General features: G+C 33.8%; 1 protein-coding gene across 2 annotated transcripts; it reads right to left on the bottom strand.

Annotated features, from left to right (window-relative positions):
• Positions 1-2,273: 2,273 nt before the first annotated feature.
• LOC144853843 (adenylate kinase isoenzyme 6-like) lies at positions 2,274-13,030 on the bottom strand. 2 transcript variants are annotated; one of them, XM_078711697.1, is made up of 4 exons: positions 12,897-13,030; positions 5,068-5,219; positions 4,449-4,594; positions 2,274-2,527 (listed from the first exon to the last, which is right to left on the bottom strand). In XM_078711697.1, exons 1-4 carry the CDS (start codon positions 12,946-12,948, stop codon positions 2,332-2,334), a joined length of 546 nt encoding a protein of 181 aa, XP_078567823.1. In that variant the 5' UTR covers positions 12,949-13,030; the 3' UTR covers positions 2,274-2,331. The 2 variants fall into 2 exon arrangements, with proteins under 2 accessions (XP_078567823.1, XP_078567824.1); XM_078711698.1 differs by lacking the exon at positions 12,897-13,030 and adding an exon at positions 8,021-8,125.
• Between the last annotated feature and the right edge of the window lie 229 nt (positions 13,031-13,259).

The raw sequence follows: 13,259 nt of genomic DNA, 5'->3' as shown, positions 1-13,259 counted from the left end.
TGCTCATTCAGGTTTAACAAATCACCAAATGACCACATTTTTAAATGTCATATTTAAACCTATTCAAGAGCAAAGTTTTATATTACACTGTACATCATTAGTATGGCTCTATCTTCCTACATGGAATGTACACTGAAAATATCTTGAGTAGAGAAATATTACCAGTCCTAAATAACACCAGACACCACATTGCGGCAACTAGATGTCAGTCTAGGCCTATAGCTAGCATACGATTTGTACATTTCTGCTGTTTACCAGCTAGGGTTACAAAACTAAGCCTAGCTAAGCTAGGCCTAATGACCGTCCACGAGAAGACATTCGACGTAAGCTACTTGAGTAGTGCATTCTTTCTCTCTTTTTATCATAACTTACCATAAATTGGTTTAATTTAATTAATTTTTAAAGTAATATATATGTATATGCATTATTTTTACAAAACATCAAAAATTGCAGGGAATGGGTTTTTAATCATTAGCCAATCATCTACTATGAACATTTTTAAATATATGTTTATAGATAGACACATTTTGAATTTAGTTTTAAAAGTTTTTAGAAACTATGCCACCTTAAGAAAAATTTTCTCTTTTGAAACTTGTACATATAATTATGATTTAAATCAATTTTATTCTTACTATTTATGTATCAAAATAAATGAAATAATAATAACTATTACTTCATTAGCATAAAGTGGTCCATAATTGGATTGACACTTTAGTATAATAAATATATTATTGTAGTATACATTGCTATTTTTATTTTCATTTTTATTAAAGTATTTCAATCTAAACTAATGAATGTGTTAAATCAACATTGATTCAATAAAAGAGTTACAAAATAATGATCTAGATGTTTGTTGTGTGTTTTTATAATAAATATGTTGTAGATACTCATCAAAGATGATGATGATATGGTTGACACCACATATTTCTCTGTTTATTGATTGGTCAAATATCTTCCATATATTGCAGTTCTTTGGCAAAGGATATATATAATTGTAACTAAGACATTAAAAATCCAAACTTTTATTATTGTAGTTTTTTAATTCCAAAATTGTGTACATCTCAACGTACATTACTCTTGTGTTTTTTATCTACTTTTTTGTTTTTAGTTAAACTATAAGACCTATTTTTTTTTACATATTAACATAAATTCATAATTTCATTAATTTGGATTTGTCATGTAATTTACTTAGTGATTTCATAAGTATTTTGGTATGCATTTTTCGCTTACACATAAATTCAAATTAAAAGTACATACACTTATCAACTAGTATATTACACATAAAATTCAAACTGTTCAAATTTAAATACAATTTGAAATTATAATAAATTAATTATTATAGTAGACAAAATATGATAATACAAAATACATTGTGAAGTTAAAGATAAGAGAAAAGATAAATGTATTTAGCACAAAATTTTACTACAATGGTTACACACGAAAAAAAAACATAGTGAAAAACACATTATTATGTCAATGACACAAATCACATTTGTTTTGAATTCTGAAAAATCCAGATTAAAATTCTAAATATTATGGCAAATATAACCTGCCAGGAGAAACAGTATAAAATTAAAATCACTAATTAATGTATTAATCAACTAATATTAGAAAATATTTAATGCTTACATAAATCCAAGGTTGAAGTTTATTTTCACCGATTTAAAATTACTGTTTTTTGTAATAATAGAGTTCAGTACTTGGTAATGTTTTTTTTAAAATAAATTACATTTTTATAAAATGGTAGACAACCTACCTTATTTTTCATAATATATTTCTTTTCAACCACATCCATGGTTCAGATGTAATACTTTTTTTTCACATAACTGATTTCTATTATTTTTATTTTTGGAATTTCTATAGACTTGATATAAATGTTTATTGCATAATTGGTTTCCAAAGCAATGTCAACATGCAATTATGTTGGTATCTGTCACCTCAAATCAAGGTTCAGAGTATTGATAGCCAGTAAGAAGTGCTTTACAAATTGGATTGATTCTTTAAAGCTATGTTCACACATGGCACATTCATAATCAAAATTACTGGCATCATTATTTACCCGTAACGCCGATACTGAAGGAAATCTAGGAGACACATTGGCTAAATTGAGAACCGATACTGATAACCTATTCTGGTCATATACCTATATCAGTTGATCAAAATAATGCTATCCAGATTGGCCACTCTCACTCATGGACTGCAATCTGTAGACAAACTGAGCTCCTGATCTGGATAAAAAGTCCTGTTTAAATTATTGATTGTGACACAAACCCTGTAGTAGGCCTATTTAATGACAGCATAAAATACTTCATATTTAAAGAACATCTAGTTTCAAATCTGTTCCTTTGACGCTTTCCATCTTTCAATATAGTCTTTGATTTTATCTATGTTGGTTTCCAGATCATCAGGACAGTTACTGGCCAGTGGGAATACGATGCTTGGCAGGTACGAGCTTCTTGCTTCATCTAGAATTGTCTGGAATATTTCACATTGTATGTTGTCCTGGAGTTTACGACCACTGTAGCCCCTAAAATTAAAATAATAATAAATAAAGAGTATGTGTGTGACATTAAATCACAGATGTAAAATTTTTCTCAATCTTGGAAATAGTTTTGTAAACAATTTCATCTGGTTTTAATGTAGAATAAAGTAAAGTTCATAGATAATAAACCATGTAGTGGCTGCAGAGGAGTCTATTCATAACCTAACAACATATCAACTGATGCTGTGAGCTGGACCAAACTGTCTGTCTGTTAGCTGGACCAAACTGTCTGTCTGTTAGCTGGACCAAACTGTTTTACACTGGTTTATTCAAATTTATTCACCTCCCTAATAGGAGAAACATATAAAAATTGTACAGCAAAATAAAACACATCAAAATGAAGATTTACACGAATCAAAAGATTAAAATGATTTTAACAAGTTAAAATCAAGTGTCAAAACCATTGTGAAAAAGGGCAGACTTAACGCTATCACAGATACCACGATTCACAGATACCACGATTGACACAATCCACAGATTTACACATTTTTGAAAGATTATGGCGGTATGTACTAAATTGCTATTTAATAGATGCGAGTAAAAGGTATGTGACCAGTTTGCCGACTGGCTATGTAAATGGTGTATCAAATAGCCTAGTCAGCACACGGAAAACCCACATTGCCGACAATAATAAAACTATGAAAAATCGTACGTTAATCAATGGTTTCTATTACCTAAGATACCATGTGTTTTTCAATGTCTTTTTCATACGCAAAAACGAAGAAATCACGCACTAAGCCTAGCTAACTGCTATGCTATCGATCGCTAGGTCACCTGCTGTAGGCTAGGCCTAGCTATCTAGCACACGTACGTCACCCCGTGAAGAAGGAAGGTCGATCGTATTAATTTATGACGACACCAACCACACACAAGTACATTTTAAATACCAAGGATATTATGAGGATAAATTAAACATCTTAAATACTACATTATAGGAAAATATCTTTATATAATACATTCTAAATACTAAGTTAGGACGATCAAAGTATATTGATCGAAACGTCGAGAAACTCAACAGTTCTTTTCAGAAATAATACATGTGGTGTACCGCAAACTTTATATCAACATTCGATTTCGCCATGCAAACCTTCAAACAAGATATATAATTTGTTTCTCACTGATAAAAGGTACTTTACATGATGCATTTTCCTCTTTATGCTTTTGTAAAAAAATGTTTCTGACTTTTAGAATAAAAGTGACACTGTCACAGGCTCCATCTAACGAATCCTCTCCAGGTGCCAGTATAATGATATAAAACAATGACACATCATTATCCTGAGACACGATTACACGAGACACGATTACACAATTGTTCATATGGATCTTCATTCTATCATCTGTTTGTTTGTGACTACAATTTGTCAACAATCAACACTGTCTTTTGCATATATGCCAATACATAGTTTCAATAGTATTGTACAATATGTCCAGCTGTGACCAGTAGTTGTCGAGATTTAAGTTGGTGTTTGGTATTATAACCTTTCATCCTGACCTTTTGACCTTTCGCCACATTTTCAAAATGTGTAACCAAGCCAAAATTGATTGTTTGACCATCCTAAACCAATTTCTGAAGTCAAATTCTCTGGACCTCAAAGTGCATACGAAAATTGATCTAGCTACTAGAGTATTAATAATCTGAAAAGCTTTTTAAACAAAATACTTAAATTCCTATTAACCTACAATTTAATAGGTTTGAAAATGAATGCCTTAAAATGCACTCTGCATATCATATAATATTTTTGAAAGTTTTAATACTGTAAAGCTATGTCTACACTATCAAACTAGTTTAACAAAAAAAGTGTGATGTGCCCAAATATGGTAGTGATATGACATCATCATGTCCATATTATAGACACATCACATAAAGTTTGATAGTGTAGACAGAGCTTTAAATACTTTAACATACCTTTGTTGCAATCTGTTGTAGAGAACGCTGTTATCGGTCCTTAAAACAAAAATGATGTCAAACCAGCGTTCTGGAAAGAACTCACAACTATGATAGTCTATTATACAGCCACCATTGTTGACAATTTCTTCCATTTCATCAATAACCTACAGTAGATAGTTACAAAATATAATCATGTTTATTTTTAAAAACCAAGATTTACCGAAAATGTTGTCAAATAAATGAATGAAATGAAAATTCAATGGCACAAATCTTTTTTATGACACCATGGTTAACTGTGGTGCAGAGCATTGCTGTTATTAAGGAACGGCGCTATCCGGTCTTCCACCGGAAAAAATAGAAATACACCATGTTATGTGAGTGCAAAAATAGGACACTTATTTTTATCATGTGATCCATAATCGTCCAATCAAATGACATGAATATATTTAGGAATTATTTATATAATAGAAAATAATACTAAATATACAATTTATATAAACATGTTTATTATATTTTAATGCTTGGTACATTGGTATAACTGTGCAAGTTGGTGGTGGGTCCTCACTGTATGAATTTTTTCATAGTGCAAACTTTTATTTAGCTTGTTACAAGATGTGTCTTTAAAACTATTCTTTACCCTGTCTTCATCTAAAACAGGACACTGATAATCCTCATCCCATCCTTCATAAAGTTCTTTTTCTTTTGCTACATCACCAACATTTACATATTGCATGTCCAGCCGAAGAGCAAGTTCCTGTCCTAATGTTGTTTTACCTGTTCCTGGTGTACCTAAAAACATAAAAATAATTTAATTAGTAATTAATAATAATCTATATATTAAGGTTTGCATGGCGAAATCAAATGTTCATACACCAAATATATTAATGCTACTAAATTATTTTATGTTTCTCCTCCGAAACCACTGAATGGTACATGCTCACATTTGGCACACTAATTAATGGGCTATATCACTTTCCTGAATTTTAAAAATAAACACTAAAACAAGGAAAAAATAACACCAATTTGACGTCTCAGCGGCCATGTTGTATGAGTTGTTACGTCACATATAAACTATGCAACCTCTTCTGTTTTGTACCGCAATGGCCGGATCTACCAATACCATGCCAGGTCGCATTATTTCCTATTCGGTTAAGGCAGAAACTATAGAGGGCCTGAATCCATGCATGAATACAGTATTCATGATGTGACAGAAAATCCTGGAAATAGTTTGCACGTGGTAATTGGGTAGCTGCTGCAAAAACTCACCAACCATGTAGCCGCACCTACAGTATGTACATACGTTTAGTATTAAACATTGAGTGTAAATGAAATTGATTATGAATTTGACACTAGTGTTTTAACCCCTCTAAAAAAATTACATACATGTTTTATGTTAGGTTAGTCTAACATTGTACTTTAAGACATAAATAATATAAATAAATAATAAATGATTCCCTATATACATGTTTGGAACAGCTAATGCAAAAAAAAAGTTAGTTATCCGCATGACAAACACCACACCATGACATTGCAATATTGCACACAGAAAAAGATTCTGGCATTATGACCTGAACTGAAGAATATATTTTTTTATTTAACTGGCCATATGATGACGTCACAACATCTGATTGGCAAAATGTTCACATGAATTCGTATCTACAAACCAATAGCTTCCAGAAAAGGTTTTAATAATGACTATCACTTTTTATTCTGAGCTATAACAGATTGAAATTGATGTTAAAGATGAAAATAAGTGACCCACATTATTTAAATTTTTAGACATTATGGCGTCAAAAAAATTAAAATATTTTTAACTCATGCGAAAGATAGGTGATTGACCTAGACAATATTAAAATCTCGGGGGAAATGGAATACGGATAAGCAAGATGCGCTCTATTGAATGTGATGAACAATAACAAAAGAGACAAAAATCATTATAAAAACGTTGCTTATGTTTGTGAAATATTTATTTTTTTGAAATCCAACAATGTAGTAGGGCTCCTTAGACCCAAAATACTTCAAATTTAGTTAGAATCATAAAACTTGGTTTGAAAACAGCTAATTAACCAGTTAATCGTATGTTGCTTTTTGGTGAAAAGATTAAATCTAGCATCATATACACAACACAATGAATACAAACATATGAAATATTCAATCTGGTCTAAGTCCATACTTCTAAAAACTAAAGGTACAGTAATTAAAGAGGGCGCTATGTAAGCATAGATGAATATGGCAATGGTTTTCTCGGTGGGCTTGTGATGAGGCTACGGCATAGGGGTTGCGGGATCGATTCTCTGCTTGATGATTTTTAAAAATTATTTTTTTGGGTTTGAGAGAGATCATTTAGAATAGAGGGTTAAGTTTTTAATATTTAAGACAAGTTTTATATTTAGGAACAAGTTTTATTTAGGAATGCAATTTTATTTTACTGTACCTTTTAGCAAACGGAAGTTAGGATACAGTAGCCACAGCGTTTTTTATTTCTTCATTTTGAAAAGCATGAAATAGTTAATACAATAATAATATTTAAAAAATAAATATTAACAGACATATAGCCAAGTTGACCGATTAGTTTGTGGCCGAGTTGATGTGAGCCAAATTGACTTTGAGGCCGAGTTGACTTTGAGGCCATGACTTGATTGAGGCTGAGTTGGAGACGGAGCTGATGCGTGGCCGACTTGACGTGGGGCCGACTTGACTTTCCCAGAGACAGTTTAGGGCCGACTTGACCGGCTTCCGTACCCAGCATACAGAGTGGTAGGTGAAGAGTGAGGAATAGGAATACAGGTCAACCCGTGCCCATGCCCACTTGTACCCACCAACTCGTACCCAAAATTTTGGGTTACTCATATACATGGGCTGGCTTGTACCCATATGGGCTGGCTCGTACCCATATGGGCTGGCTCGTACCCATATGGGCTGGCTCGTACCCATATGGGCTGGCTCGTACCCATATGGGCTGGCTCGTACCCATCATGGGCTGGCTCGTACCCATATGGGCTGGCTCGTACCCATATGGGCTGGCTCGTATCCATATGGGCTGGCTCGTACCCATATGGGCTGGCTCGTACCCATATGGGCTGGCTCGTACCCATATGGGCTGGCTCGTACCCATATAAGCTGGCTCGTACCCATATGGGCTGGCTTGCTGGCTTGTACCCATATAAGCTGGCTCGTACCCATATGGGCTGGCTTGCTGGCTTGTACCCATATGGGCTGGCTCATACCCATCATGGGCTGACTTGTACCCATATGGGCTGGCTCGTACCCATATGGGCTGGCTCTACCCATATGGGCTGGCTCGTACCAATATGGGCTGGCTCGTACCTATATGGGCTGACTTGTACCCGTATGGGCTTACTCATACCCATCATGGGCTGACTTGTACCCATCATGGGCTGACTTGTACCCATCATGGGCTGACTTGTACCCATCATGGGCTGACTTGTACCCATCATGGGCTGGCTCGTACCCAAGTTTAATGCTATGTACAATATATTTGTATTACATTTAAAACAGTTTTATTACATTTTTAGATGCCAATCATAATAACTGATATTATAAAGGCAAAAAATACTTGCGATACTGACCTAAAAAGAATAATATATGTAAAAACAGATACAAAAAAAGCACAGCTACCCCTGCCCAGCTAGCAGCAGGAAGCCATTGTTATTTACTACCTAAGTTTATTGGGGGTGCTGTTTTGCATGATGTCAGTGGCTTAGTCTGTGATGATAAAAGACACTGAATTATAAAAAGTAAATATTAATTGTTATCTCCTATACATAATTTGTATTTTCATTTTATTTTACAGGTAATGAAGAAAGGTTCTTTTTGAAAATCATTTTTAAAATGGTTCTTATTGTTTTTGTTCTGCAAGTTTTGGATTAAACTGTTTTAAAGTTTCGAAAATATTTAATACATTTTTAAAGCAGTTACTCGTATTTTAAAATCACGAAACTATTTATGGCAAAAGTGGATACCAGCCTAATTTTTGCTGCTAAGTGAGCGTAACTTTTGAAAATAAATCTATGTAGATTATTGCCGTTTATTAAACAAAGCCTCTAGTATACAATGACGGATGTGAGAATAATAAAATGTAACATGCAAGACGGTGACATTTGCTGTTATGAACTACGAATAAAGACAGAAATAAATAATACTAAACCTAAAAACCATCTTATCGCCGACAGATACGCAAACTTGTGTAGGTAGGCCTTTCCAGAACGTTTATATATTACTTTAGTAAATAAGACTACATCCAATGCTATGGAAAAACGATCGTACGTCATTAATTTGTCTTTTTTTTTTAAAAAGGGAATCTCCGGTCAGCAAAAACATGTAGCTGTTGAGAAAACATCTGCCAAAATGTTTAATAGCCTTCAAACAGATCAATTTACTGAATTATTTAAGAAAAAAATAAACGGAAAACGATAAAATTTCGTACCTGTTAATGTTAAAAAAGAAAAATCTGCCAACAATTTTTATTTGCCATAAACAAACGTGTATATGATCATTTCACTGAATTATTTAATAAAAAAATAAATGGAAAACAATCATACGTCATTATTGCGTTGTCTATTACAACTATAAATGCTATAAATGAGTGTTTTTTTTTAAAAAGGGAAATCCCTGGTCAGCAAAAACACGTAGCTGTTATAGAGGAAACAACTGCCAAAAATGTTTAATTGCCTTAAACAAACGTGATGATCATTTCACTGAATTATTTAATGAAATACCAATAAAATGTACATAATGTTTTTCATGTTTATTGAAAAAAAATATGGGTTTGAATAAGCCAAATGGGTACGAGTAAGCCAAATACTTAGTACGAGTAAGTCAAATAATTAGGTATGAGTTTGTATGGGTACAGACAGGTTGGTTTGGGTACGGGCTAGCCAAAGTGGCTACGAGTTGACCAATTATTTGTGTACGAGTTAGCCAAGTTGGGTACGAGTTGGTTTGGGTATGTGTTGACCAGCACCTGTATAGTAGGTAAGGGGGAACAGACGATCGGGACCACAGACGATCGGGCCCACATTTTGCGGTCCCGATCGTCTTATGCATTGGGCCCGATCGTCTTGCCAGTTGGTCCCGATCGTCCAGTATTTTCAGAACCACGTTGGGCCCGATCGTCTTTACCAGTTGGTCCCGATCATCTTAGCGTTGGGCCCCGATAGTCTTTTGTGTTATATAAAATAATGTGCCACATTTCATTCCTAGTGCTTAGTGTCAACATGCTTTTCTTGCGTAAATTAAGATTTTAATTAAAAAGGGTAATTAGATTTTTCTGATTTTATCATAATTTTCCCCTAATTAACACTAGGCCTACTGGTTTTAAGAATTTCTTAAAATTCTTACCAAATACTCTCGATTTATGAATAGGCCTAAATGTGATTGATTTTGATTGTTATTATTGTGTTGTATGTATTCCCGTATTTAATGTTTGCTTTAGTCTAGCTAGGCCTTGGCCTATACAGTGTGATATAACTTGACTTCTCTCTCGCGACAAAATTAATAAATAATAGCACATGCGTGAAACCTGATTCGGTAATACATATTTTCATATTTTTCTGACTTTAAATCGAATAATTATTTTTTCTGAGAATGTTTTGGGCTCGATCGTCTTATTCATTGGGCCCGATAGTCTCTGGTCCCAATCGTCTTTCACTCTTGACTCTAAAAACTAAAGGTACAGTAATTAAAGAGGGCGCTATGTAAGCATAGATGAATATGGCAATGGTTTTCTCGGTGGGCTTGTGATGAGGCTACGGCATAGGGGTTGCGGGATCGATTCTCTGCTTGATGATTTTTAAAAATTATTTTTTTGGGTTTGAGAGAGATCATTTAGAATAGAGGGTTAAGTTTTTAATATTTAAGACTCGTACCTATATGGGCTCGTACCTATATGGGCTGACTTGTACCCGTATGGGCTTACTCATACCCATCATGGGCTGACTTGTACCCATATGGGCTGACTTGTACCCATCATGGGCTGACTTGTACCCATCATGGGCTGACTTTTACCCATCATGGGCTGACTTGTACCCATCATGGGCTGGCTCGTACCCAAGTTTAATGCTATGTACAATATATTTGTATTACATTTAAAACAGTTTTATTACATTTTTAGATGCCAATCATAATAACTGATATTATAAAGGCAAAAAATACTTGCGATACTGACCTAAAAAGAATAATATATGTAAAAACAGATACAAAAAAAGCACAGCTACCCCTGCCCAGCTAGCAGCAGGAAGCCATTGTTATTTACTACCTAAGTTTATTGGGGGCGCTGTTTTGCATGATGTCAGTGGCTTAGTCTGTGATGATAAAAGACACTGAATTATAAAAAGTAAATATTAATTGTTATCTCCTATACATAATTTGTATTTTCATTTTATTTTACAGGTAATGAAGAAAGGTTCTTTTTGAAAATCATTTTTAAAATGGTTCTTATTGTTTTTGTTCTGCAAGTTTTGGATTAAACTGTTTTAAAGTTTCGAAAATATTTAATACATTTTTAAAGCAGTTACTCGTATTTTAAAATCACGAAACTATTTATGGCAAAAGTGGATACCAGCCTAATTTTTGCTGCTAAGTGAGCGTAACTTTTGAAAATAAATCGATGTAGATTATTGCCGTTTATTAAACAAAGCCTCTAGTATACAATGACGGATGTGAGAATAATAAAATGTAACATGCAAGACGGTGACATTTGCTGTTATGAACTACGAATAAAGACAGAAATAAATAATACTAAACCTAAAAACCATCTTATCGCCGACAGATACGCAAACTTGTGTAGGTAGGCCTTTCCAGAACGTTTATATATTACTTTAGTAAATAAGACTACATCCAATGCTATGGAAAAACGATCGTACGTCATTAATTTGTCTTTTTTTTTTAAAAAGGGAATCTCCGGTCAGCAAAAACATGTAGCTGTTGAGAAAACATCTGCCAAAATGTTTAATAGCCTTCAAACAGATCAATTTACTGAATTATTTAAGAAAAAAATAAACGGAAAACGATAAAATTTCGTACCTGTTAATGTTAAAAAAGAAAAATCTGCCAACAATTTTTATTTGCCATAAACAAACGTGTATATGATCATTTCACTGAATTATTTAATAAAAAAATAAATGGAAAACAATCATACGTCATTATTGCGTTGTCTATTACAACTATAAATGCTATAAATGAGTGTTTTTTTTTAAAAAGGGAAATCCCTGGTCAGCAAAAACACGTAGCTGTTATAGAGGAAACAACTGCCAAAAATGTTTAATTGCCTTAAACAAACGTGATGATCATTTCACTGAATTATTTAATGAAATACCAATAAAATGTACATAATGTTTTTCATGTTTATTGAAAAAAAATATGGGTTTGAATAAGCCAAATGGGTACGAGTAAGCCAAATACTTAGTACGAGTAAGTCAAATAATTAGGTATGAGTTTGTATGGGTACAGACAGGTTGGTTTGGGTACGGGCTAGCCAAAGTGGCTACGAGTTGACCAATTATTTGTGTACGAGTTAGCCAAGTTGGGTACGAGTTGGTTTGGGTATGTGTTGACCAGCACCTGTATAGTAGGTAAGGGGGAACAGACGATCGGGACCACAGACGATCGGGCCCACATTTTGCGGTCCCGATCGTCTTATGCATTGGGCCCGATCGTCTTGCCAGTTGGTCCCGATCGTCCAGTATTTTCAGAACCACGTTGGGCCCGATCGTCTTTACCAGTTGGTCCCGATCATCTTAGCGTTGGGCCCCGATAGTCTTTTGTGTTATATAAAATAATGTGCCACATTTCATTCCTAGTGCTTAGTGTCAACATGCTTTTCTTGCGTAAATTAAGATTTTAATTAAAAAGGGTAATTAGATTTTTCTGATTTTATCATAATTTTCCCCTAATTAACACTAGGCCTACTGGTTTTAAGAATTTCTTAAAATTCTTACCAAATACTCTCGATTTATGAATAGGCCTAAATGTGATTGATTTTGATTGTTATTATTGTGTTGTATGTATTCCCGTATTTAATGTTTGCTTTAGTCTAGCTAGGCCTTGGCCTATACAGTGTGATATAACTTGACTTCTCTCTCGCGACAAAATTAATAAATAATAGCACATGCGTGAAACCTGATTCGGTAATACATATTTTCATATTTTTCTGACTTTAAATCGAATAATTATTTTTTCTGAGAATGTTTTGGGCTCGATCGTCTTATTCATTGGGCCCGATAGTCTCTGGTCCCAATCGTCTTTCACTCTTGATGGGCCCGATCGTCTCACGAGTTGGGCCCGATCGTCTTGAAGTGGGCCCGATCGTCTGATAACCGGGGGAAGGAGGATGAGATTGAGAAAAAAGGGTTAGCCAGTGCCAGGCCTAGAGTTTAGGACACACTATACTTGCATTGAACAGCACAAAATATAGTAAATTTATAACTTAAATAATTCTATTATTACCAGTTAAAAGAATATTAGGTGATTCACGGTTTCTTGAGCTATATGTTGCCATTTTACAACAAAAACCTCTAGGCCTAGGCTAGTCTAGGTATATGATGTACGTGTTGTTGAAGTGTGTGTGTGGGGTGTGTGTGTGTGTTAAGATTAAAAGAAAGTGTGTTGACCTTTTTGTTTAGATTCTTGCGGTCATCTAATCATCCAAAATATGTTATTAATATTCTATTCTATCATGATTATTATTTCTTTTTCATAAGTTTAATCCATTAACAAAAATGTTTTTGTAAAATTAAAGAAACTTTATTAAAAATCAAATCATTGTTTTTTAAATCATATCATCGCAAGGCCCAGGCCTCCTAATAATTA

The sequence above is a fragment of the Antedon bifida genome, chromosome 10 (genome assembly GCF_963402885.1).
Source record: "Antedon bifida chromosome 10, ecAntBifi1.1, whole genome shotgun sequence".
NCBI classification, from domain to species: domain Eukaryota; kingdom Metazoa; phylum Echinodermata; class Crinoidea; order Comatulida; family Antedonidae; genus Antedon; species Antedon bifida.
The sequence above is the reverse complement of the archived record's forward strand: the minus strand, read 5'-3'. Positions and strand labels throughout refer to the sequence as shown.